At 45.0% G+C, this 26,550-nt stretch overlaps 1 protein-coding gene across 1 annotated transcript in view; it reads left to right on the forward strand.

The window, feature by feature from the left end:
• The window catches only part of PDCD10 (programmed cell death 10), a 71,059-nt gene that overhangs the window by 24,333 nt on the left and 20,176 nt on the right, over window positions 1-26,550 (forward strand). The window contains exons 2-3 of the mRNA XM_073578934.1: window positions 1,901-2,103; window positions 10,055-10,108. Of these exons, the coding sequence (XP_073435035.1) occupies window positions 2,008-2,103; window positions 10,055-10,108 (150 nt within the window). The 5' untranslated portion in view covers window positions 1,901-2,007. The remainder of the gene's footprint in view (window positions 1-1,900; window positions 2,104-10,054; window positions 10,109-26,550) is intronic.

Below are 26,550 nucleotides of genomic sequence, written 5' to 3' on the forward strand. Positions count from 1 at the left end.
GGCGGCACTCAGTGATAAAAGTTTAGAGGCAGCTGAGGTGGGAGTGTCAATGGGGATGTTGAAGTCACCCGTGATGTTAGTGGGGATGTCAGTAGAAAGAAAATGAAGTAAGCCAGGTGCTGAAGTGGTCGAGAAAGATGGAGATGGTTAGTTCTGGGGGACGGTAGATGACAGCCAGCTGGAGGTTGGAGAGGGAATAGATGCGGACGGAGTGTACCTCAAACGAGGGAAGAGTAGCGGAGGGTGGTAGAGGAATTGGGGTAAAGGAGCAGGTATCGGACAAGCCAACTCCTCCACCACATTTGTTGCTGGAGCGAGGGGTGTGATAGAGATTAAGTCCGCCATAAGAAAGTGCAGCTGGAGAGGCTGTGTCAGAGGGGGCGAACCAGGTTTCAGTGATGCCAAGTAAGGAGAGTTGTTGGTGATAAAGAGGTCATGGATATACAACAGTTTGTTGCAGACCGAGCATGCGTTCCATAGTGCTCCAGGTAGGGAGACGGGAGAGTTGGGGGCTGGATGAATGGGTATGAGGTTATCATGGTTGCAAAAGCGTGTAGAGCAGTGGTCCCCAACCTTTCTGACCTAGAGAGCCACATTCCGCTCAGTGAGAGCTCCGCGAGCCACATTCTGCTCTGGGAGGGCATCGCGAGCCACATCTAGCTCCCTTCCCCTCACAGTAATGGCAACCAGAGCCCCCATTACGGTTATAATGATGATCATAACTTTTCCACAGAAATCACCCCAAAGCAGTATACCAAGATTCAGTGGTCCCCACAATACTCCCATTCAGCACTCACTGTCACGTCCAGCTTCAGGCACCTTATCCGACAGGTAGTATCATCCTGTCTCCAGCGTATCATAATTAAATTATCTCTAAACCCCCTAAGACCAGTATATGTGCATCAGATCTGCTTTTCTGTGCATGGCTACGCACAAAATACACCATTCTTAGATTTCCTCCTCATACCTGTTTGCTATATCTGCAACTAATGCATCACGCTGGCAGACACCTGCGAGCCACAATTTATGGGACCGCGAGCCACATGTGGCTCCTGAGCTACAAGTTGGGGACCCCTGGTGTAGAAGATTGCCCAGGGTGTTAGTAATTAGTGTGGGGATGTGCTGAGGAGGGCCAGGATTTGGGGATATGTCGCCTGCAATGCGGAGTAGCAGACAGAATTAGAAGGTGGGAGCAGGATAGGATATGATGTGGCCGTGTGTGTCTGGGGAAAAAAGGATTGTATGTGGAGGAACAGTTCTGAGGAAGAGGTGAGATGGCTGGGGAGGATGGAGGGGAGCAATGACTAGTTCCTTACTAGGTAGAGGGATTACAGGAGATGGGAAGAAGTGAAGTAGTATGGGGGTGATAGTGAAAAGAAACTGAAACATTGTAGTGGTGGTCTATCCCAGTCAATTCCAGTCTAGGTAGAGTCTAATACAAAGTAATGTACTTTGAAAGATGCCTGGATCAGACTCCTGTTAAATGTGGCTTGTATGAACTCTGTACATTTATCTTTAAGGGGAGATTGCATGTAAGACTGTGCATAGGACAAACTTTTACGCTTTAAAAAAGTGAAAAATATTTATGAAAAATAATCTCAAATCGTATAAATGGTTAATGTAGAAGGGATGTAGAAGTGTCATGCTGGTTGTCGTCTTTAACATTTCCCAGTAGTCTGCCTTAAGAAAATGGGATGTACAAAAAGCCCAAACTGCTTGCAACTCGATGTAAAGTGTGAATAGGCTGCAGCGTTCGCACAAGTGCCGGCGTGGGACTGCCACTGGCTTGACATTGAGGCTTATACTGAGGATAGCTCGCCACTTCTCACAGGCTTTTGGAGCTCTGCATCCTTAGGACTAGCAATTTTGTTCCCTGACCCCCATGTTTCTTCTCTTTTAGGGTAACAGAATAATTTCTCGCACGGATAGGAACGCCTGCATTGAGCGCACTGAATGAAAAGATTTCTGCCTCTATAGCATCATATTCTAACAGCCTGGTCTCTGTGAATGAGGATGACAATGGAAGAGATGAAGAATGAAGCAGAGACCACTTCCATGGTTTCCATGCCATTGTATGCGGTTATGTATCCAGTGTTTAATGAGGTTGGTGCTTTTTATGTACAGTACTTGGGAATACTTAGGTAAAGGTATGTCCTCTCGATTTTTGGGGGGATTGCTTGTGCTAATTAAGTCTCTTTCAACAATGTCCGCACGTGTTTCCTTAACAAGCCCCATTGACTGTAGTAAGATTTTTCTCGTAATATGCCAGCAGGCTCTATCAATTCACTTTCTTTTCCAACTGGAAACTCATTGGGGTCAATTCATTAAGACTGGCGTTGTACATGCCAGTCTTTATAAAGGGGCCCAATGGGTTAAGATGCACCCCACTTCATGATTTTGTACAAATGGGCATAAACGCACAAAATTGTCAGGATGGCAGAAAGTAAAACGAATTTCATATTAGACCCCTATAAACTTTTTCACAGAGTAAGCCTTTCACGCTGTAGACCATTTTCGTTTTTGCATTTGTTTTTTGCTCCCCTTCTCAGAGCTATAAAATTTGTTTATAGATGGCAAACATGTATAGTTTTTTGGGTTTTTTTTTCCCCTGTGGTAAAAAAAAATCCAGTTAAAAAAAGCCTCATCTTTCGTGATCTGGGGCTGGGTGAGGAGACTTATTTTTTGCGTGCCGAGCTGACATTTTTATTGGTACTATTTTGGTGTAGATGCGATCTTTTGATTGCATTAAAATACAACAAGCTATGTTGCGGCAAGCAAAAAAACATAATTCTGATGTTTAGACTTTTGTTACTATGCAGTTTACCAATCGGATTAATTTTATATCTTGATCGTGCGACTTTGAACTCAGCAATACCAAATATGTGGGGGGGGGGGGTAAAAGAGGGTGATTTGAACTTTTTATATTTATTTTTTAAAATATTTTTAACATTTTTACTTTACATTTGCTTCAGTAGTCAATAGTTTGTGCTACACAGCAGTATTTCAGCCCTGCCCTTAGTAGCAGAAATTCTCACTTGCTATGAGCGCCGACCCTTGGGCGGCGCTCATAGCAATCCGTCAATGGCAACCACAGGGGTCTGCTGCAGACCCCGGGCTGTCATGCCAACCCATCAGCGACCCGTGGTCATGTGACACGGGCACTGATGGGCGTGATAACTGACACGCTTCCGGTACCAGGGCTGTGGAGTCGGAGTTAGTTTTGGTTGGAGTCGGTAGAAATGTACCGACTCCGACTCCAGCTTTAAAAAAAAAAATGTATTAATATTTCATAATTGAACTTTCATATGAATTTTATAAATGTTACTCAAATATATGTTCTCTCAAACTATGAACAACAGTGATAAGCAGTTCTGCTGGAGATAGACATTTCTTACTTCTTGTGTGTCACTGTTCTCCACTGCCCTTATCTAATCTTATACTTGGTTAACCTCATGCTGCCCCAACCCCCCTACTTACAATGTATGAAATTGAAAGTGAAAATGTGTTGCAAATTCTTAGTAGTAAAGCTCCTCCTCTAGACTAGATCATACTAGGTGTGCGTCTTCCAAGCATCTCACAGCTGCCTGCTACTCAGAAGAGGAAGACTGTAAGAAGTATTATCCTTTCAACAAACTTTGCATCAGTTAACTGTGAGTACATGAGGAATAATAACAGTATTACTGACCACTATATCAGTTGTACGACCTGGCAATAATTTTGTACAATTGACGAAAACAAATGCTGTGAAGCCAAGATGAGTGCATATTCAGGCAAAGATAAAAATGCTCCTACCAGAGCTTCTAATCTAAAGAGACATTTACAGCGCTTTCATCCAGAAGTACTGAAAGCAGTGGATGAGAGAGACTGCATCCAAACCAATGAACCAGTGCCCAGCTCTTCCAGCCAAACAAAGGAGCAGAGAACTTTGCAGCCATCAGTTGCAAGATATTTTGTCAGTGACAAAGTTACTGTGACGATGACAGTAGATACATTTAAAAAACAGATCATAGAGCTTGTTGTAAAGGATAGTGTGCCTATTTCATTATTTTCACGACCAGCTTTTATGTGTCTGAATGGGGAAATGGCCCGCAAGCTTGGTGTTTCTCTGGAGAGAGAGAGTATTAGAAAATTAGTAATCGAAGAAGCTTTTAAACAAAAGGAAGAACTTAAAAAAAACTCTCAAGGGACGCTTTCTGTTTCTTAAAATGGATGCCTGCACACGTCACAGAGTGAACTATTTTGCCATCAATGTCCGATTTGTTTGTGACAAAAATGAAATAGTTACCAAGACATTGGCAGTAAAAGACACCAAAGCTCATCACACCAGTGAGTTTCTCCAGGTCTTGGTGGAAAAGGTTCTGCAAGACTATGAACTTAAAAAAGGGCAAGTTCTTTCTGTCTAAATGAAAGTCAGTGGAATCAGGTGACTGAGCTGGAAAAATTGCTAGAGCACCCATTTACAGTGACTAAAAAATTACAAGCAGAGGACTTAACTCCAGGTATTTTCTTAAACGAGTGGAAGAACCTGATGTTTCGCCTGTCCCAAAGAGGAGGGTTAATTGCAAGTGGCATTGCTACATCAATGAAACGGAGAGAGGAGCTACTATTACAAAATAACATTCTTTTGGCAGCTGTTTATGTAGACCCAATGCATCGGATTCTTCTAGATGATCAACAGCTAAGTAAAGGAAAAGAAGCTCTGTTTGAAATAGCAGTAAGGATGAAAGGGTTGCAGAACAGTCAGGAGGAACAAGAAGAATTTGGTCGTCCTGCCACATCTTCACCCTCATCAACTGATGAAGAATTTAATTTCGAAAAATATTTGGATCACAAGGACCGTGCAAAGCATTCCTGCATAGAAGAAGAGTCATCCCCATCAAGGAACACAGCCAGTACATTTCAGCAGAATTTTTGATGTGCACTAAAAGAAATTGAGAAATTTGACCGTTCATCAAAAATAACAGTGCAACAAGCGATTCCTCTGTATCCTGACATTGTCAGAGATGTTGCCCGAGTGGTTACTGCTTTGCCACCAACACAAGTTAGTGTAGAGAGGTTGTTCTCTGCTCTCAAAATAATTAGATCAGATTTGAGGGCATCCATGAAGGAGGATCTGACAGAGGCAATACTTTTTCTGAGGACAAATTTATAGATTTCTTCTTATTAACTGCATAAAAGTGTTTATTGCATATTTACTTACAGTTTAGAAAAGTTTATAAAAGTTATTTGCTATATTCTAATTGTATTCTAATAAATGTAGTTTTTGCTCTAAGTGCTCTGATTACTTATATGATGGTGAGAAACTGAATAAGCACGATGTTTAATATTTTACAACAGTAAATTTGTTATGAGTTGGCCATTTATGAAGGAGCCGGAGCCTGATAAAATCCAGGAGTCTGAGTCGCAACTGTGGCTTACCGACTCCACAGCCCTGTCCGATCACATCAAATGCCTCTGTCTGAGATTGATAACGGCATTTAACAGGTTAACAGCCGCGGTTGGATCACAAATCCACCTGTGGCTGTTGGGGGCACATGTCAGCTGTTCAAATCAGCTGGCATGTGCGGGAGAAGATGTGGGCTCATCGCTAGAGCCCACATTAAAGGGAGACATACGACATGCGCCATACAGGTGCATGTCGTGTAGGGGTTAAAATAAAAAATAAATTCTGGTGTTCAGGACCTTATTCTTGTGCACTTTTGAGGCAGTAGACATCTTTACTGACTAGTTGGACAGTCACAGAAATGCTGTTTTACCACTCCTAGATGACACACACAAGAAACAATACTAGTAGGGTGAGGTCGGCATTGCTTAGTTGCTTGCTTACTATATGACTGAAAATCTAATGTACAAGTTGTAAGATCCCTTTGGAATTTCCTTGATTTCTGCATTTACTTAAAAAGTGAGCTGACTTATCACAGTTAATGGCATACAACTTGACTAAGCTAATAACTCACACACTTGTCTTGTACTAAACACATTGAGAAATCATCTGTAGTGTAGGGACAGTGCCCAGTGTTTTTTTTTGGTTTTTTTTTTTTTAAAAACTCTTGTAGCTGCAAATAATATTTGCACATTCACAGGGAAATAAATACTATTACTACCAGTAAATGTTTTGATTCCTTAAAATTCCTTTCTTGGATGTCTTGCATATACAGCCTTCTTTAAAGACATGCCATTACTCAAAGCAGTTTCGTCGTCCTGCTTGTGAAAGGCTTCTTCCCGTCGTTGTATAGACCAGTAGTTCTGCTCTCCTATATAAGTTGCTGGAGCAGTATTTTACAAATTACACATGTATGTGTATAGATACAGTATATTATACACATACATAATTACTGTTGTGTATTTCCCTGGGGGGACACTTAGCCTTTCTGTATTTTCTGTGCTCATGGTGTATGAATAATAGAGTACTGTAGATTATTACAGCATCCAGAAATTGATGGCGTACAGCCCTTCCTCAGAAACCCTGGGAGTTGTACATGGTAGAGTTGCCATTCTACCTTATCTCTGCCTCCAGCACTACAGGCGCTGTCACTCCCTCCCTGAATGCCCTCATCACCGCCTTCTTGATATGTGTTTCATAGCCGGTTCATCATAGATTCATGGAATATTAGAGTTGGACCGACCTCCCGGGTCATTGGTGCAGTTTATAATGGCACATTGTATGTTACAATACAATGTTCTGAAAAATCCAGCTAAAATTTATTGTCTCCTACAAAGCCTAGCTTGTACCGGGACCTCACAGGAATACCAACATAACCGCTGTCAGGATCTTCAGCAGGCCTCTGGTTACTATGGCATTTCATTGCCACCCTGGAACTATAGGGGGGCCTATGGGCATCTAGAACTGTGTGCCCCCCTAGACTGTGCACCTTAAATGCCACAGGGAACAAATGATGGCAGCTTTTAAGTGGGTAATCGCAACAATCGAAACTTGGTGCCCATCGCTGTTACAGGCAGGAGGCAGCTATATTCTAAATATAATCAAACATTAATGGGTTAAGGTTTGTTTGTGCCCAGTTGCTCCTTGCAGTTTTGGGTTCTCTCCGCTATGCTGTGGACTCAGCTCCTGAGCCCATGCCATACACCCGACATCTATGGCAGATGTTGGGAATGGTTTAATGGCCGGCTCAGACAAGTTGACCGCACTTCCATACATCCAGAGACCTCATATCTTGGTTGTAGAGTTGGTAGGAAGCAAGACTGGATTGGATGGTAAAGTGGCCCATCTTTACAGAGCGTGAGTAAAATGAATAATAACCTGATAAGAGCCGGGCCTCTTCCCCTTATCCTCTCATCCGGCAATAAAGGCCATTTGGGGCGGAGATGATGTGCGACACATCCTAGCCCGGCTCATAATCTACTAGGGTTTAAGTGCGATACTTATGTTCCTCTCGTGTAGTCTTTCCTACACAGCCACAATCTTCTCTTATGATCTGTGATGAGCTTAAAAAAAAAAAATCCAACCCTTTTTATTTTTCTGCGCATTATAAGATAATTCTGCTCGGCTTTTCCTTTTTTATGGCTTCCACTGATGTGATAATTGTGATTTATGAGTACTGTGGGAGTGTACGAGGACAAAAGGCCGTGTGTAAAATTATAGCTTCAATTTGTGCAGTGTCTCCAACTTGAATCCATCTAAGCTCTGGCTTTGGAGACGGCCATTGTATTATTTTTGGGACAGCTGGTAAACAGACTGCTCGGTAATACTCGTGCATCTGTAGGGAGCCCTCTCCAGTAGAAATCATTCAGACGCATTGCTTTTGGCGGTTTTGTTTTGTCCGCATATCAAAATATGCAGATCTGCAAAATTGGCTGGATGGAGATTTTATTTTGTGCTCGTTGGGTCGCTGTAAGTCTCTACGTGCCGCTGCATACTTCCCATATAGGACAGTATAGTGGGAGTGCGAGCTATGCACATAGGGGCTTATGCTCTGCTAACCCTGGAGATCTGAGCTGCCATGCAGTAAATGATTGTACGAAGGCATGTCACAGCACAGAATGATCACTTGCTTTACATTAGTTGTGGCAGATCCATTATAGGGAACTTATGTCTTTATGGATATGGTGGTACGGCTGTAACAGATCCTTGTCCCCCACTAAAAATGATACCATCTTTTTAGAAAAAAAAACCCAATGGAGCATACACTCTACAGCAATGAATTAACATATATAGGGTACTTGGTTAACTCTATTTTAATCAAAGCATAAAGGCCACCCCACCGCAGCAGGGTGTCCTAACCTGTCTCTAGTATTCAAACTTACTACAACCTCAATATGAATAGGGGCAGAGTCGGACAGGGGACCACTGAGAATTCATACGTTGGATGCTATATAGATAAAATACTTGGCTCAGAAAGTGGAGCCATGCCCCTGTTAGGTTTTGCATTAATCTCTTGTCCTTTCTCCAAACACCTTAGCTGGACTATAAGCTGGTATACATGTAAAGTGTAAGAGCATGTTCACACCGTGGCCATTTCACAGACACAACCCCAGATCCAATCTGCCAGTCATGAGAGCTCTAGTGTAGAAGCTATATATTCACACTGGGGTTGTCGCTGCACCTCACCTTCATATTGACACGCCCCCAGTGCACACCCAGCCTGATTAGCATATGGCTTCTACTCTAGACTTGTCATGACTATGCCCATTGGATCTCTTACAAAGAACAGGTATATTTTCAGCTGCTTGTCCCCCCCCCCCCACTATACAGCCCCCCAACTACTACCATAGGCAAGAACATGCTGAGATTCCCTTTTAACCCCTTGACATTTCCATTTCTGCGTCTTGGGTCTTTCCTCTCGTTCCAAGAAGAATAGCTTAGTTTCTCTGTACCTAGACATATGAGGGCTTGTGTTTGCAGAATGTGCTGTACTTTTGAATGACTCTATTCACTTTACTACATACTGAACACACACAGTAAAAACCCCAAATGCTGTGAATTTGCAGGGGAAACGGGTCACCATTTTCTGAGACTTGTAACACTCTGATGGAGCTGTGAGGGCTTATTTTTGGGCTAGATATCACATTTTGGTAGGTCTGGATGCCGCAATGCCACATTTATACGGGTGCATGTATATGGGTTTTATTTTTCTTTACTTTTCACTGTATTGGTTCCCTTAGACGACTTGAATCTGTGATTGCTGGATCGCTCGTACCTTGGATCAGTGTTGCTGCATAGAGCACAAATCATGGTCTCCTTTGATGCTCAGGTACAAGCTGCTGTTGGAGGTTGACGGTGGCATGTGACAGGTTGTCTTGGACAGAGCTTTGCGCAGGTCCGGGCTGTGGTTGCCGCCATTATCGGCTGGGTATGGGATGGGCTCACCCCCATACTTCGGCTACAGTCTTGTGCCAATTAAACGCTAGTCAATAAAGATGTTTATAACCAGATAGGTAGCAACCAATAGTTCTCTGCTACCCATGAAGTGGTCCCCAGTTTTCCCAGAAATCTGTATGAAAAGAAAAAATAACTTTTTTTATTCTTTATTATAAAAGAAAATTAAAAAAAAAAGTGACATTTTGGCTTCAGTAAAAGTTTCAAGTGAACCTGTCATGTTTGAAAATGGCTTCTGATCTGCAGGTTTTAGAAGAGGCAATGATCAGAATGATGTGTGTAATACATTGTTCTTAAAGTTCCAGTAAAACGTGTTCTATTTACTGAAAGCACGTGTGACTGTGCATAGAAGTCCGGGGGGCGGTGCTACTCAGCGATTGCCAGTCTCCCCTGTATGACTGACAGGTGTCTCTGCATGCAATCACTGAGTAGGTCTCCGCCACCAGACTTCTATGAATACAAAAAAAACACGGATTTCAATAAATGAGACCCAGGTTGCACTGACTTCCCCAGAATCTTGTATATCGGTCTCTATAGACGGGACTGCCTGTACCATATGGCAGGGTCTTTACGCCCTCAATGCATGCACCTAGGGTATTAACCCTGCGTTAGTTTCTAATGCTTGTTTGTATTTGTAGAGGATATTGACTTTCCTGTCTTTATGTGATTATTGAGGCATTAACATTGTTCATTTCTCCTTTCCCTTCCTTCTCCCAGCTAGAGCGTGTAAACCTCTCGGCAGCTCAGACTCTTCGGGCAGCTTTTATAAAGGTAAGCGATTTTTGTCCATTATCTACTCTGTCCCAGGAACCAATAAGTTTCTGCGTTTATTGACCCATCGGAGGTTTTATGGGTGTACTTAGAGACGTGGCGGATTTGCAGCAAAGGTGCTGAAAGTAAAGCGAATTTTACTCTTCACTGTCTTGGGGAAAGGCTGTGAAATGTAATTTCTGCTTCATGGACAAGAGTCGGCATGAAATCTGGCAACAAATAAATCTGCAGTGTAATATGTGCTACAGTCAATGGAGAAAATCCCCAATTAATCAAAGTGGGCAAATCCACCGGAAAACGAGTGCTGCGCAATTCACAATCCGCTCAAGAGGCTCTGCCGGATTAATTCTTATTGCCTGTTGTACATATTTCTGAGATCCGATAGCAGAAATCTGCCGTAAAGATGGCACTCCGAAGGATATAGTCTAATGGTTTATCAATTTATTAATATTCTCTTCTAATTTGCGCTGTATTAGAACATTAACAGAATGAGACCAGACCACTTCCCAGGTCCTCCTGTGAGCCCCCTATTACACTGATGGGCGCGACTGCTGCTCTGCAAGGATATGCGACCAGTGGCAATCACGGCTGTAACTTGTGCAGCTCTGTAAATCGCCAGTGCAACAATGGGCCACCACTAAAAAAAACAAAGACAATTTGGCGCTGAAGTTTTGACTGGAGTATGAATCAAGATTGGAGAATATACAACATGTTTGACTTGTAAAGTGCCATGGAATATGTTGGTGCTATATAAAAATATTTCCTAATACAGGAGAGCTGGTGCCAAAATCAAGGGCATCCTGCCCCTCGGGTGTTGCTTGGTAAATCAAATGCTTCCCTGGAATTTAATTCAAATCTACACCTAAAATCTGCATTAAGCCATCACCCACCCTAGTAAGGCTGGTTTCACAGTAGCGTAAGTCTTAGCTGCGGAGGGCTGCGTAGTTCCTCTGTGAAGCTCCGCCCACTGCCGCACCTCCTCCGTTCAGCTCCGCCTACTTTGGCACGCGGCCTGCGTACCCTATCTTTAGCATTGGGTACACAGAGCATGCCAATGTATGCAGATGCCTCCGCATGCGTCTTTTTGACAGTGCGACGGCCGCAACAAAATCCAACAAGTTGCGTTCGGTGGGCGGAGCTTCATGGAGGAAGTCCACATCCCTCCGCAGCTCTGCCATACGCTAGTGAAACTAGCCTTAGGCATTTGAGAGATGCAGTATTGCAGAGGCCCTGCCCTAGTAAAGCGTGGGTTCTTCTTTTTTTGTTTTTTTTGGGAGGGGGGAGTGAATGGTCAGCTGAATTTGTCATTTTCTATATAGGTTTAGTCCTGGTAGCTTCCGCTCAGTGTCCTGTATTTTAGCCCAAGCACTTCTGTTTTAGGCTGGTTTCACATTAGCGCTTTTTAAGCGCACGCACGGCCGGGGGTTGCTCCGCCCCCGAGCCGGCTCTCTGCCCGGCGTGCTCGCCCCTTGCTTGTAGCGCCGCCTCCTGGCGCACAGCGGCGCCTGCGATCGGCGCACCCTATCTTTAGCATAGGGTGCGCAGATCGTGCGCAGGCCGTGCGCTAGTTGCACTTTGACCTGCGCTGCGCACTTTTGACAGTGCGCCGTGCGCGCCAAAATCAAACTTCGGATTTTGGCGCGCACGGCGCACCGTCAAAAGTGCGCAGCGCAGGTCAAAGCGCAACTAGCGCACGGCCTGCGCACGATCTGCGCACCCTATGCTAAAGATAGGGTGCGCCGATCGCAGGCGCCGCTGTGCGCTAGGAGGCGGCGCTACAAGCAAGGGGCGGGCACGCCGGGCAGAGAGCCGGCTCGGGGGCGGAGCTACCCCCGGCCGTGCGTGCGCTTATAAAGCGCTAATGTGAAACCAGCCTTATCCTCCCTTTCTTTCAACAGCCATAACTTTTCTTTTGCTTTTCCATGCTTACTTTTTGCCTTTTGGGGGAGAGAAAGTGTAGCTTTGAATGGCGCCATTTATTTTACCATATTTATAATCTGCTGAAAATAGTTGAGGGGGAAAAAATGTTCTAAGTGCAGTGAAAGGGTGGTGAGGAATAAAAAAAAAAATGCCACCATTGTTTTGGGGCTTTATTTTTACTGCGATCACTGTATCACTTGACAATATAACTCTCCAATTCCAAACTTATGAGGGATTTCTTTTTTACTTATTTGCCATTTTAGATTTGCGAAGGGAGAGTGATTTTGAAAGGAACCTGCCACAAGGACTTCCCAATAGAAAGCTACCGCCTTTGCCTCTCATACAGCAGTCCATCATGCATAGTCCTCGACCACCTTGTATAGCCAAATACCCTTTAGGCTATGTGCCCACGTTGCAGAAGTGCTGCGGAACTGTCTGCAGCATTTCCACAACTCCCCGTCGCGGGTAAAACGCATGCGGAATTCACATGCATTTTCCCACAAAACACAAGCGTTTTTAGCTTGCAGAATGCTAGAGCTTTTCCAAGCGATTTTTGAAGCATTGCTTGGAAAAGTGATTGACTGGTTGGTGCATCAGTAGTAAAAGAGAGAATGTTAAAATAGTAAAAAATAGAGATATACTTGCCCTCTGTCGGCCCTCGGAGTCCTCCCGGTCCTTATCGGTGCTGCCGGCAACTTCCGTTCCCAGGGATGCATTGTGCAAATGACCTCTGACATGGCAGTCACGCGAGACCGCTACATCATCAGAGGTCATTCGCGCAATGCATCCCTGGGAACGGAAGTTGCCGGCAGCACCGATAAGGACCGGAAGGACTCCGGGGGCCGACAGAGGGTAGGTATATCCCTATTTTAATTATATTTTTTACAGGATTATGGTACCCAGGACATGGAGGAGAGTCTCCTCTCCTCCAGACCCTGGGTACCATCTGCACATGAAGCGCTCACTTTACGCATGGTGGGCATAGCCACATGTGTAAAGTGAGCGTTTCAATGCAATCCTATGGCAGTGGAATCGTCGTGATTCCACAGAATTAATGGACATGCTGCGGCTTTTACCGCTATGCGATTCCGCAGCTGAAAAATCCGCAGCTTTGGCACAGCAACTGCAGAAGCCCATAGGAATGCGTTTTGTTAGCATATTTTAAGCGTTTCCTCAGCGGCGAAAACGCTTAAAAAAACGCAACGTGGCCTCACAGCCTTATAATGCTCTCCCAATCGGTCTGATGGGGTTGCTGGTCTTGGTGCCTCGTCTCTCCCCATTGTCCTGCACTGCTTCATGTGAAACACTCGTCCTATGTTGTTCCCAATCTCACACCTGCACCAGGTTAACTTGGCTTTGCCCTGCTAAGCATTACAGTACTTTGTTCTGCCGGCAGCATGGTAGAGCGAAGTACAACTGTGCAGGATTGAGATTGGGGGCGCTTTGTGGATGACGTAGGATGCATGATACACCTGTATCAAAGCAGGAGGATGGGGATAGAAGTGGCGCCAAGCAATACCAGCGATGCCCATCAGGCCAGACCGCACCGTTGTGGGGGGGATTATAAAAGGTATTTCTGGATATGCAGACTGGGGACCTTATATAAAGGTGGCCAGACTGCTCTAAAAGAGGCATTAAAGGCGATGGTGTATATGTTTATATTGGGGAAAGCCTGCTCATAGTCTCCCTTCTTAAATTATTTTTATATTACATAATGTATATAAAAACTGTCGCCTTAAAGGGAATGTCACTATTTTGTTGCTACCTTCTCTAAGAGCAGCATAATCTGTAGAGAGACCAATTAGTTTACTGTTTGCAGCAGTTGTGATGCAATCTTAGATGTAGCAAAGCTGAGACTAACCCCCACCCACACCACAGTTTTATATGTACATCGTCTATAGACAGTGAGCTGCTTATCACAGTAAGTGGTGTGATCACTGATCAGACCAGGAGTCATGATCTGTAGCCCAGACAGTGAAACTACAGCAAGCAACCCAGTAAGTGATACATCGCTGGGATCATGGTCTCGATCTCTACATTGTTTCTCTCCGATTAGGTGGCAACCTGCTAATGCATTCCCTTTGAATGCTGCTGTCACATTTGACAGCAGCATTCAAAGGGTTAAGTGCTCAACTCTAATTCTGCTCACAATTACTCTTGTTCTACCTATGTAGTGCAGATGGCACCCATACTGTGCTCTTGAGTCTGCTCCATATCGTGATGGCACGCAGCCACTGTCGTGTATGGAGCATTCTTAAAGGGAAATTTTTTCCAGTTTTAGTGTGTGAACCAATGCCACCACCTTTGTGAGCACCTGTACTGGATTACACAAATGTGTAACTCATCCCCCTAACTTCCTCCTATATACCACGAAAAATATCTTTTTATTTTCCCCACAATGTAATGTAAATTTTTTTTGTTCCGGTCCAATGGACGTCATTTCCGACGCCTGTGCCGCCTCCTTGCCCCCAAAAACAGTCCCCTGGCTTTGATTGATGTGGATGACTCGTCCAGTGTCAACCACATAGCCAAAATCTCACCTGCGCATTAAAATCGCCGACTGCCGCAGGAGCACTTTTCTCTGCTCAAAAGCAGGCAGAGCACAAAACTTTACCGCACACGCGCCTGGGAAACGTCAGTCCTGCTCCTTTGTAGCAGAATCTATTCACTGGAATGAAGTTTCCGAGGCGCGTGTGCATCTATGTTTTGTGCTACGCCTGCAGGAAAAAGCAAAGTGCTCCTGAGCGAGCAGATAATGCTAATGGGCAGGCGTGCGATCTTTCGGCTATGTGGTTGATGCGGGACGAGTCCTCCACATCCATCAAAGCTAGAGGTCAGCTTTTGGAGAGGCACAAACGCTGAGGAAATTACACCCAACCGGACCAAAAGCATTTACATACAGAGCTTGGAAAATAAAAAAAAAATAAAAAAATGTAAAGGCTCTTGGTCTGATTGGTGGCATTGGTTCACACACTAAAAAAACTCGGTGACAGGCTACCTCTTAAAGGGTTACAACGTTTCTTGATATATATACGAGGGGCGATCAAAAACTCTTAAAGGGTTACAACGTATACACACACACACACACACACACACACACACACACACACACACACACACACACACACACACACCGATCCAAAAGTAATGATAATCAATAATAAACACAATGAATATAGTAAAAAAAAAAAAAATTATTTTTCTACATAGTCTCCTAACAAGTCTATACATTTAGTCCATCTCTTTTCTAAACTTAGAATTCCCTTCGAAAAAAATTCTTGATCTTGACCCTCAAAAAACTCCCCAACGGCGGTTATCACGTCGCTATTGTCGTCAAATTTCTGGCCCCGGAGGTGTTCCTTGAGTCGAGGAAAGAGAACGAAGTCACTGGGGGCTAGATCTGGCGAATAGGGGGGGTGTTCCACCAGTTCAAACCCCGCTTCTTGAATGGTAGCCATGGCAACTGCAGCTTTGTGAGCCGGTGCGTTATCTTGGTGAAACAGCACTCCAGCCCGCAGTTTGCCACGCCTTTTCTCCTTGATAGCCTCCCGCAATCTTCTTATTTGTTCTGCGTAGTAGGAGCCCATAATAGAGGCTCCCTTCTCCAAATAGTCCACCATAATTCCTTCAGCGTCCCAAAAAACGGACGCCATAACCTTCCCTGCTGAGCTTGACACTTTGAATTTCTTCGGCGTCGGTTTGTCGGCTCGTTTCCATGTCATCGATTGTTTAGTTTCGGGATCAAAGTGGTGGATCCAGGTCTCATCCATGGTCAAAAAAAAGTGACACAAAATTCTCCTTGTCTGCTTGGAACTTTTCGAGATTTGCTATTGAAATGTCAGTTCATTTCTTCTTTTGCTTGTCGGTTAACATTTTTGGCACCCAACGCGCGGAGACCTTTCTCATATGCAATTCTTTCGATCTGCCAACACAACTTCAACTTTTTTCACGTTTTCTTCATTGAGGGACGTGGATGGGCGTCCTTCGCGATGTTCATCTTCCGTCGATGTTCTTCCCAGCTTAAATTCCTTGGCCCAGCGTGCAACTGTGGAACATGGAGGAGAAGAGTCCCCCAATGTTTCCACCAAGTCGCTGTGTATGTCTTTGGTAGACATTTTTTTTCAAGCAGAGGTGTTTGATGACCGCTCTGAGCTCGTTTTTTTCCATTTTGATGTTCACTCCTTGGCAGTTCATATTCAAATGAATGTAGCTCCCGGGAATCGTGGCCTATTTAAGTGATTCTTTTTTTTTTTTTCCTGGACTAGTGGGTACCTAAGAGAGAAGAAAACATTTTATTTTAATTTCTGGGTGCAATAGAAATAACCGATTATCATTACTTTTGGATCGCCCCTCGTATGTATGTGTGTGTGTATATATATATGTGTATATATATATATATATATATATATATATATATATATATATATATATATATATATATATATTTTCGCACACACATACTGTATATGCGCCGCACTCAGAATGCTCCTTGCAGCTTTTCTGTGATTGACGCTGTGTGTGGATGGATCCCTGCAGCCCATGTTCTGCAATCAAGCACCATGTGACATTGGTGGAGGGGGGCTATGGCACGAGCAGGGCACCAGTTACCTGGGTTGTGGTGCTGCAGAGCGGAGCTGTCCACGGACTGTGGTGCTGCAGGTGTAGTGCCATCTCTGCCCACTCCAGCCTTGCATGCCCGATAGTCTCCCCCTATTGCTAGCATTACACAAGCCTTCCTGGGAAATGGTGCTGTAGCGCTTAGTCACCCAGAGCACAAGGTAAAAATGGCCTGGATTCCTCACTGCAAGAGGAGATTGTAGCAGGCAGATGCAGTCTGTGTGTGTAGGGGCAGGCAGCCCAGCACTGATGTCCTGCCTTCCTGGGCAGCAGACTGGGTATGTCACCCTGACTAAAACTGGCAGAAGAGTTTGGGTATGTGCACATGTTGCGGATTGGCCTGCAGAATTTTCCGCACAGAATCTGCATCTCTTGGAAGAAAACGCAGGGCAAAATGCTTGCTGATTTCATGCGGAATTCTTGCGGATTGTCATGTGTTTTTTGATGTGCGGATTTGCCTTGCTCAATGTATAGTCAGTGGGTGCAGAAACGCTGCGTTTCCACACAAAGAATTGAGGTGCAATTCTCAAATTCCCATTGACTCTCATTGGTACTGTACTACACGGCGGATTTGATGCAATTCCGCGTGCCCGAAAACGCATCAAAATCCGCAACGTGTGCACACAGCCTCAGTGTTTGGTCAGTATTTTACCTCCGTATTACAGTAAGTTGCTGTGCACGTGTGAGGTGAAAATATAATTTGGTATAACTAACAGCTGGTTACTGTGCCCGTGCAATGCTGAGCTCTTCAGCTAGTGTGTGTATTATGTATATGTGTGTGTATATGTGTGTATATATATATATATATATATATATATATATATATATATATATATATATATATATACCGTTCCATAAACTTGCCCAACTTCCATAAAATGCCCAACTATTGCCGTTTTACCATTGCTCCTGTGTTCTGCCCGGATCTGCATGAATGAAGACCTTGACATCATTTACGTGGTGGCCAGTGACTTTCTGCATCAAACACTAGCACAACATTGTGTTGTGTGTTTTTTTTTTTTTTTTTTTTTTTAACAAAGGTTACTTGCATGAATACATCACAAGAAACACCATCAGTATATTATATCACCAAAGCCAGTTTTGAGAAGGATTTGAAGTTTCTGGTTTACAAAAAAATTAGTATATAAGCACGCTAACTTAAACTGAGTTTTTTTAGAGCAGAAGCCCTCTAAGGCTAATTTCACAAATCATGTTTTTTCCGACAGGCAGGATCCGACTATTTGTCAAAAACCGGATCCGGTTTTCTCTCATTGAATTGTATTAGTGCCAGATTGTGCCTTATGGCCTTCCATTTCTTCCAGTTTTCGCCGGATCCAGCTAAATGTTTCATTCCGGTGTCTGGAAAAAACGTCTCTAACGTTTTTTGTCTGCGCCGAAAAACCGGACAGCGCCGGATACGGCGCTTCCGGTTTTTTTTGCTATAATGGAAACCTATGGGCGCCGGATACGGAAAACGACGGATACAGCCACCGGATACGGTTTAAGTCTCCGCATGCTCAGATCCAATTGGCCAGCCCCCCGGAAACACATAAACCTGCTAGACGGATCCGAAGGAAAAACGGATCCGTTTCTTCAGTTCTCCAAAATTTACGCCGGATTCGTTTTTTAACAAATAGCCAGATCCTGCCTGTCGGAAAAAACCTGATGTGTGAAAGTAGCCTAAATCCTCTTTATAATTTCAAAACTCTAAGTATTGACACTTTTAAACTTTAGCATAGCCGTAAAACTTATGGATTGCTACATGTGTACAAGATCATCCACTGTTGGCACATGAGCGTAGCACCAGAACTACCATCAATACATGAATGCAGAGCTAGAAATACCATCAGTAATTGTAATGTCAGGTCAGAACCATATACAGGGAATTGTAGGCAGGGCTGTGGAGTCTGTAAGACAAACCTGCGACTCCGACTCCTCAATTTCCCTTACTCTGACTCCACGACTCCAAATCCCACATATATTGCTTATATTTAAGTGAAAAATTTATGGTAGTACAATGTTAACATCAGACATCTAGGGTATGTGCACACGCTGCGGATTGAAGTGCGGATTTGGCCGCGCGGTTTTTGTAAAATCCGCAGGTAAATCTGCAGGTCAAAAGACCTGCGGATTGCTCTGCGGTTTTGCATCTCCACAATGGAGGAGATGGCAAATCCCAGCGGAATCCGCAGAAAGAATTGACATGTCAATTCTTTCTGCGGTTTCAAAACCGCGGAAAAATCCGCACCGTCTGCACTGCGGTTTTGTATTCCCATAGGGAATAATGGTACTGTACACCGCAGCAAAAACTGCTGTGGACCCGCAGTGGCCAAAACCGCTGCGGAACCGCAGCAGAATCCGCAGCATGTGCACACACCCTTAATCATTTTTATGATACAATAATCAAGATATTTAGAGCATAACTAGCTGAAGATCCTGGCGTTGCCTGGTCATAGTAACCAACTGTGGTTATAACAAATTATAATGATTATTTTGCACATAAAAACCGTGCATCTAATCCTATCCTGTGTGATACTGTCTGCTGAGCCGTGTAGCTAATACTATTCTGTGTGATACTGTGTTCTGAGCTGCGTATCTAATACTATCCTGTGTGATACTGACTGCTGAGCCGTGTATCTAATCCTATCCTGTGTGATACTGTCTGCTGAGCCGTGTAGCTAATACTATTCTGTGTGATACTGTGTTCTGAGCTGCGTATCTAATACTATCCTGTGTGATACTGACTGCTGAGCCGTGTATCTAATCCTATCCTGTGTGATACTGACTGCTGAGCTGTGTCTAATCCTATCCTGTAATACTGCCTGCTGAGCCATGTGTCTAATCCTCTCCTGTGTGATACTGCCTGCTGAGCTGTGTATCTAATCCTATCCTGTGTGATACTGGGCTCCCCCCTGCAGTCTGTGTCAGAGGGTGGTCTGTGTTGGCACGGTAATAAATTATTTCCAGCTTTACAGAAGGACGATAACGCCATAGAAATTATAAGAATAGGCCTCAGTTACCACAACTGTCTACAAAGAATACTGTTGCTGATAGCAACCAATCACAGCTCATTTTTCATCTTTTAAACAGCTCTAGGACAGCGTGGCGAGTTTTGAGTGGCGACTTTTGTGTTTTGACTTTTATGTAGCGAGGTTGGTGTATGTGTGGTGAAATGTGTGCTGAGGGTGGTATGTGTTGAAGCATGTGGTAGTGTGTGGCGCATTTTGTGTGTGTTCATATCCCCGTGTGTGGTGAGTATCCCATGTCAGGGCCCCACCTTAGCAACTGTACGGTATATACTGTTTGGCGCCATCGCTCTCATTCTTTAAGTCCCCCTTGTTCACATCTGGCAGCTGTCAATTTGCCTCCAACACTTTGCCTTTCAATTTTTCCCCATTATGTAGATAGGGGCAAAATTGTTTGAATTGAAGCACGCGGGGTTAAAATTTTGCCTCACAACATAGCCTATGACACTCTCTGGGTGTGACTGTGCCAAACTTTGTGGCTGTAGCTGCGACGGTGCGGATGCTGAATTTGTTCTAAGAAATAGAATTGCCTCCATCAGATCCTCCTTCATAGATGACCTCAAATCTGACCCAATAATTTTAAGGCTAGAGAACAACCTCTCTACACTAACTTGGGTTGGTGGCAAAGCCGTAGACACATGGGCAACATCTCTAACAATTTCCAGGTATGAAGGAATTGCCTCATGCACAGTCAGTTTTGATGAACAGTTGAATTTTTCTATTTCTTTGAGAGCAAGTGAAACATTTTGCTGAAATATGGTCAATCTGCTTGCTATAGGAGATAGAGTGAAATCTTTTTCCTTGCGGCAACGCTTTGCCTGCTCCATGTCATCCAAATACTTGTCAAAGTCAAACTCCTCATCTGATGAGGATGAAGATATGGAGCAGTAGCACTGTCAGCACCCAAGTCCTCTTGTAGGCCACTCATCCCATCTGCTACCTCTGTCAGAGCTTCTTTTCCTTTAGTAAGCTGTTGATCATCAAGCCGTATACGATGACTTGGGTCCACATAAACAGCTGCAAGAAAAATTTTATTTTCCAATAGTTGTCTCTCTTCGTTTCATTGAAGCAGAAGTGCTATCTGCGATTAAACCTCCTCTTTGGGACAGGCAAAATAGCAAGTTCTTCCACTCCCTTATGAAAAAAAATGCCAGGAGTTAAATCCTCAGCTTGTAATTTTTTAGTCACAGTAAATGGGTGATTAAGCAATTCCTTCAATTCAGCCACCTGTGTCCATTGACCTTCATTTAGGGTTACCTGAGGGTTCGCCATATCTATAAGAAACGGTTTTAGTTCAAGGAATCGCTCAATCATTAAATAAGTGCTGCCCCACCGAGTGGCTTGATCGACAATTCGACAATTGCCCCTTTCCCAACACGTCTCCTCAAGATGGAATCAATTTTAGGGGTTCTGGCGGCAGTAACAAGTTTCCTCACTTTTCCAATCAGATATTGTGATATTGCGGAGGCCCCAGCCCCGCACTGTGAATACATCATAACACACTGTGGGGCGGGATCTGGGGCCTCCATAACATGCAGGCGCAATAGCCTGATGTCGGTTCTCGGGCTGCGCGTCCTGCGCATGCCCAAGAACTTTTGTCACAGCGCAGGCGCCGGCATTCAAAACAGGAGCATGCAGAGACGCACGGGCATAATGGACGGATGGTGGGTGGCGCCGAGACACCAGACAGGCATGATGGACGGATGGTAGGCGGCTGATACAGGGGGACACAACATACCTATGGGACACATTACAGGTTTGAGGAGCTAGTTATAAAAGTCGATACTGCATCAATGCAGCGTGGCATGGAGGAGGTCAGCCTGTGGTGCTGCTGAGGTGTTATTGAAGCCCAAGGTGCTTTGATAGCAGCCTTCAGCTCGTCTGCATTGTTGGGTCTGATGTCTCATTTTCCTCTTGACAATAACCCATAGATTCTGAGGTTAAGGTCACACAAGTTTGCTGGCCAATTGAGCACAGTGATACTGTTTTTAACCCCTTAACCCTCCGAGCTTTTACTGTACCTAGACCCTAGACCTCAAGGAGCTTGGACTCTGTCGCTCCACTCTTCCTCCAGACTCTGGGACCTTGATTTCCAAGGTCTAGTGTGAAGTTTCCACAATCAGTGATGGTTTGGGGAGCCATGTCATCTGCTGGTGTAGGTCCACAGTGTTTTTTTGTTTTTTTTTTGTTTTTTTATGAAGACCAAAGTCAGTGCAGCCGTTTACCCGGAAAATTTAGGGCACTTCATTCTTCCCTCTGCTGATTAGCTTATTGTAGATGGAAATTTCATTCTCCAGCAGGACTTGGCACCTGTCCACACTGCCAAAAGTACCAATACCTGGTTTAAAAACAGTATCCCTATGCTTGATTGGCTAGCAAACTTGCCTGACCTTCCCCATAGAGAATCTGGGGGACACAGAACCGTGTTATGCTGCTGTCCACTAGGAGGCGACACTATGCATAATCTGAAAAAGATTAACTTTGGCTCCTCCTCTGCAGTATACACCCCTGGACGGCGTCGGCCTTCTCCAGTTTTTGCTTAGTGTCGCAAGGAGGCACACCTAAGATTTTTTTTCTCTTACGTTTTTTTCCTTAATTTTTTTCAACTGATTACAAATGAAGAAAAGTGGGTCTCCAGTGAGACTCCCGGCATGGCTCCCTCCTCGGTCCCCTATTAAGGGGTACCCGGTTGAGGTCGAGATGGCTCTTCCCCATGTCGCTCCTTCCCCAGTCCCTCGGGTACTGGTTCGAAGTCGAGGCCCCCCCCTCCTTCCCCAGTTCCTTGGGCTCTGGGTTGAGGTCGAGAGTAGGACAAAGCCCCCTGACGGTGACAGCAGCACCCTCCCTAATCCCCCTCTGGGGGCATTAGGTCGAGACACCGCAGGTAGGGCCTGTACCAGGCACCATTCGGCCACTTACATGTCCAGGGACCCCAGCCCAGCTGCAGGCTCCTGTTTGGACTGGGGGAGGTGCAGGCAGGCATGGCACTTGTCAGAGACAGGGCTCCCGGCACCCCTGTCTCTGCGGCAGCACCAGCTGCATAGCGCCTCAAACGGACCCCCCACAGGGCCCAGGTGGCGCTCATGTCCCCACCGCTAGCCTACCGTTCAATCCGGGGGGGTCTGGTTGGAATCCGACCCTCCCCGGAAACCGCGCCGTCCTGGAGCCCTTCTGGGCATGAGCTATCAAATTTAGGCCGCGGCTTCAGCCTAGCCGAAGTCGCTGCCTTATTCCCGCCCCCCGGATAACGAAAAATGACACTACAGTGTCATAGAAGGGGCAGATCGAGACAGGAGGGGCGCGCTTTTACATAGCTCCGCGTGCCCTTTTCAGCTCTCCGCCCCCTTCCCCCTCCACCTCAGAATCCGATGGCCATCTTGCTGCACCTGAAGAAACTGAAGGCAGCACAGCAGTCTCTGGGGGGCACAAGACGTGGGATTTATCAGCGCTGGACCTAGGGGGAGCACCGGTGGGGTAAGATCACAGCTGGGTTCTTTGTACTCAGCTGTGAGTTCCTGTAACCTATAACGCTCCCCTACTCCTCCTTTCCTCTGCGTAGATACCCCTGTAGGGCCTCTGCGAATAGGTACTATGTTGGGCTCAAAAAAGGATCAGGCAAGACTGCTTTTACGCAGTCGGCACAGCCTGCAAGGCCACTCTCCCCAGTGGCAGCACGTACCCGCACTGCCGGGACTGTACCCAAAGAACAGCAAAGCTTCTGCGGCCGCTACTGCGCCTGAATGGGCGACTCAGATGTCGCAGTCTATGACAAAGTCTATAGATAACCTGACCTCCACACTACTGCAGGCTCTGCAGGGTCATGTCTCGGCTATGAACGTTACCCTGCAAAGAGACGTCCGGTATCAGGAACAGGCCGCTTACGACAGTTCGAGACGTAAGCGGACCCACAGGTCGCGTTCATCTGCGTCCTCACATAGCACTAGGTCGTCCCCCTCCAGGGAGAGGCACAGTGGCTACAGGTCACCGAGACCGTCCCCTGATAGAGAGAGACAATGTGAATCTCCACAACGATCCCAGACCACAGAACAGCCCTAGTTTGCCCGCTAGTGAGCTCCTTGGCGATGCGCAAGACTCAGAGGGCATATGTGACTCCAACTCAGATAACGAAACAAGGAACACTCTGCTCCCTTGTCCCCCTAGCAATACTGCGCTAGTTGAGGATATAATCTCTTCCATCCTTCGGGTGCTAGACTCCACCTTCCACTTCAATGAGAAAATCTCACTACCATCTCTCTGTCCGGTTCCCGTTCATAGAGTGGAGAAGGCTCTGCATACGCTTGACCTTGTCAGGGCATTGCGTATTTACGTGTCTAGGACTGCTCCCTTCCGGAAGTCTGATTCACTTTTCCTTCTTCCAGAAGGCGTTCGCAAGGGCCTACCGGCTTCCAAAGCCACCCTTGCTAGGTGGATCAAGTCCACCATTCAAGAAGCTTACCGCCTTAACAATTCTCCTCTTCCAGCCGGTATCACAGCTCACTCTACGGCGGTAGGGGCCTCTTGGGCCATTCAGCATCAAGCCTCAGCACATCAAGTGTGTAAGGCAGCCACTTGGACTAGCCTGCACACATTTACAAAACACTACAGAGTGCATACCCAGTCCTCAGCGTATGCGAGCCTGGGTAGACTGGTCCTGCAGACGGCAGTACCCCAAATTTAGGGAACTGTCAGTACAATATTCGTCCACTGCTTCCCTCCCAGGGACTGCTTTGGGACGTCCCACGGTTCTGTGTCCCCCAATAAGGCGACAGAGTAAAGGAGATTTTTGTGTACTCACCGTAAAATCTTTTTCTCATATCCTTTAATTGGGGGACACAGCTCCCACCCTGTTGCCCTTGCGGGCCGTTGTTACGGTTGGGTTCTCATATTGTTTGAGCTGGGTTCTCATATTGTTTGAGCTCGTTTATAGTAGCCTTCTTACAGGCATGGTTATGTTTCTGGTATATTCCTCCTAATGCTTTTGCACAAAACTGGAGAAGGCTGACGCCATCCAGGGGTGTATACTGCAGAGGAGGAGCCAAAGTTAATCTTTTTCAGATTATGCATAGTGTCGCCTCCTAGTGGACAGCAGCATAACACGGTTCTGTGTCCCCCAATTAAAGGCTAAGAGATTTTACGGTGAGTACACAAAAATCTCCTTTTTTCAAGCTGGTGTTATAAAGTATTCTAATTTACTGAGATAATGACTTTTGGGTTTTCATTGTCTGTAAGCCTTAATTAGCAAACACTTGAAATGGTTATTGCAAACAGAGTGATCCAATAACCACTCTCAGAGTGATTTCACTTTTTGTATTGAAGAACTGAAATAAATTAACTTTTTGATATTCTAATTCTGTGGGATGTGCCTGTACATTTATTAGGATAATGTTACATATGTGCCACTCAGTAGAATCTGTGTAACTTTTTAACAGAGTATTGTACAAAAAAAGTTGTTCCTCAAACATTTCTTCACTTCCCATGTGAGAACTTTAATCAGGCAGATGAAATGCAAATGTAATTAAAGCATTCCCATGCGACCTGCGGGGCAGCGCCACCTCTGTTTGTGCGCCAAGGTGACCTGCACTGTGTCTTAGATGTGGCAGATTAAGTGTTTTTCTAAAGCTGGCAGATGTAATGAATCACACTCTTATTAATGTGTTAGTGTCCCTGAACCTGCTCCACACAACTTCTTTAATAAAACCAAGCCGATTTTGATAAATTTAGCTGTAAACAAATCATTAACCGGCGGTCGGCAGCAGCGACTGCATTATTCTACACCCGGGGATTGAGATGAAGGATGGCAGTGGGATTATACAGATATCGGACAAGGGAAATGAGTAGGTAAATAATTTGCACGTTGTTTAGAGGATTCAAATCCTTAAAAGTTCTGTAGATCTGACTATATCAGTCGGTCCGTTTTACCATATAAAGGGCTGTGTCCGTGTGAGAACGCCCATCCATGTACCCTATTGAGTGATGTGGTTACATTAAAAAGGGGGAGTCGCTTGCTGGGACCCTATTCTATGCAAAAAGTAAGTCTTTATCCCTGTCACCCGGCTGTAAATTCATTGTCTTGCAGCAAGAGGGTGTTTTGGGGCTAGACCCAGCTTTTAAAGAAATTGCTCGCCTGGAATAAACCAGGGCTCTTATCCTCCCCCCTCATAAGTACCCAAATATTTCTGTTATCTCTTGTTTACTGCCACTTCTCATTGAAGTCTCCATAGCATGAGCAATCTTGTATTAAAGGGAAAACGAGAATTGCCTCGGAAATGGGTATTTTAAAAAGTTAACCCTATGGCACAAAATGACCTGCATGTATGTACTCGATGGGACGCAGTTGCCTCTGACATTAACATCATTTTGTGATTTCTGATGCCAGGGCCTGTGCCGCCCCATACAATCACCAAGGGAGCCGACACTGTTGGTATTGGGAAGGCTGATCCTCGTTAATTTACCCCCTTAGATGCCGTGGTCAGTAGTGAATGCGTCATCTACGTCATTCAGTGGGAAGAGCCTTCCTTTCAGTCCATTTGCCCCTGCAACACAATTGTGGAGTACTGATGGGATGCTATCGACGCTGGAGACCTCACAATTTCTTCTAGGTTACCATATTAGTACTTTTCTTTACACCCACAAAGACTCTGCCTAATATCTAGGGCACATGTTGCACTGACAGGCATTATACACAGTAATACAGGACTATTAAAAGTTAGTATTATCTGAACAATCAAGCCTATCCATAATAATAATAATAATAATAATCTTTATTTTTATATAGCGCTAACATATTCCGCAGCGCTTTACAGTTTGCACACATTATCATCACTGTCCCCGATGGGGCTCACAATCTAAATTCCCTATCAGTATGTCTTTAGAATGTGG

The sequence above is a fragment of the Dendrobates tinctorius genome, unplaced genomic scaffold (genome assembly GCF_039654945.1).
Source record: "Dendrobates tinctorius isolate UK_male_01 unplaced genomic scaffold, ASM3965494v1 ptg000060l, whole genome shotgun sequence".
NCBI classification, from domain to species: Eukaryota; Metazoa; Chordata; class Amphibia; order Anura; family Dendrobatidae; genus Dendrobates; species Dendrobates tinctorius.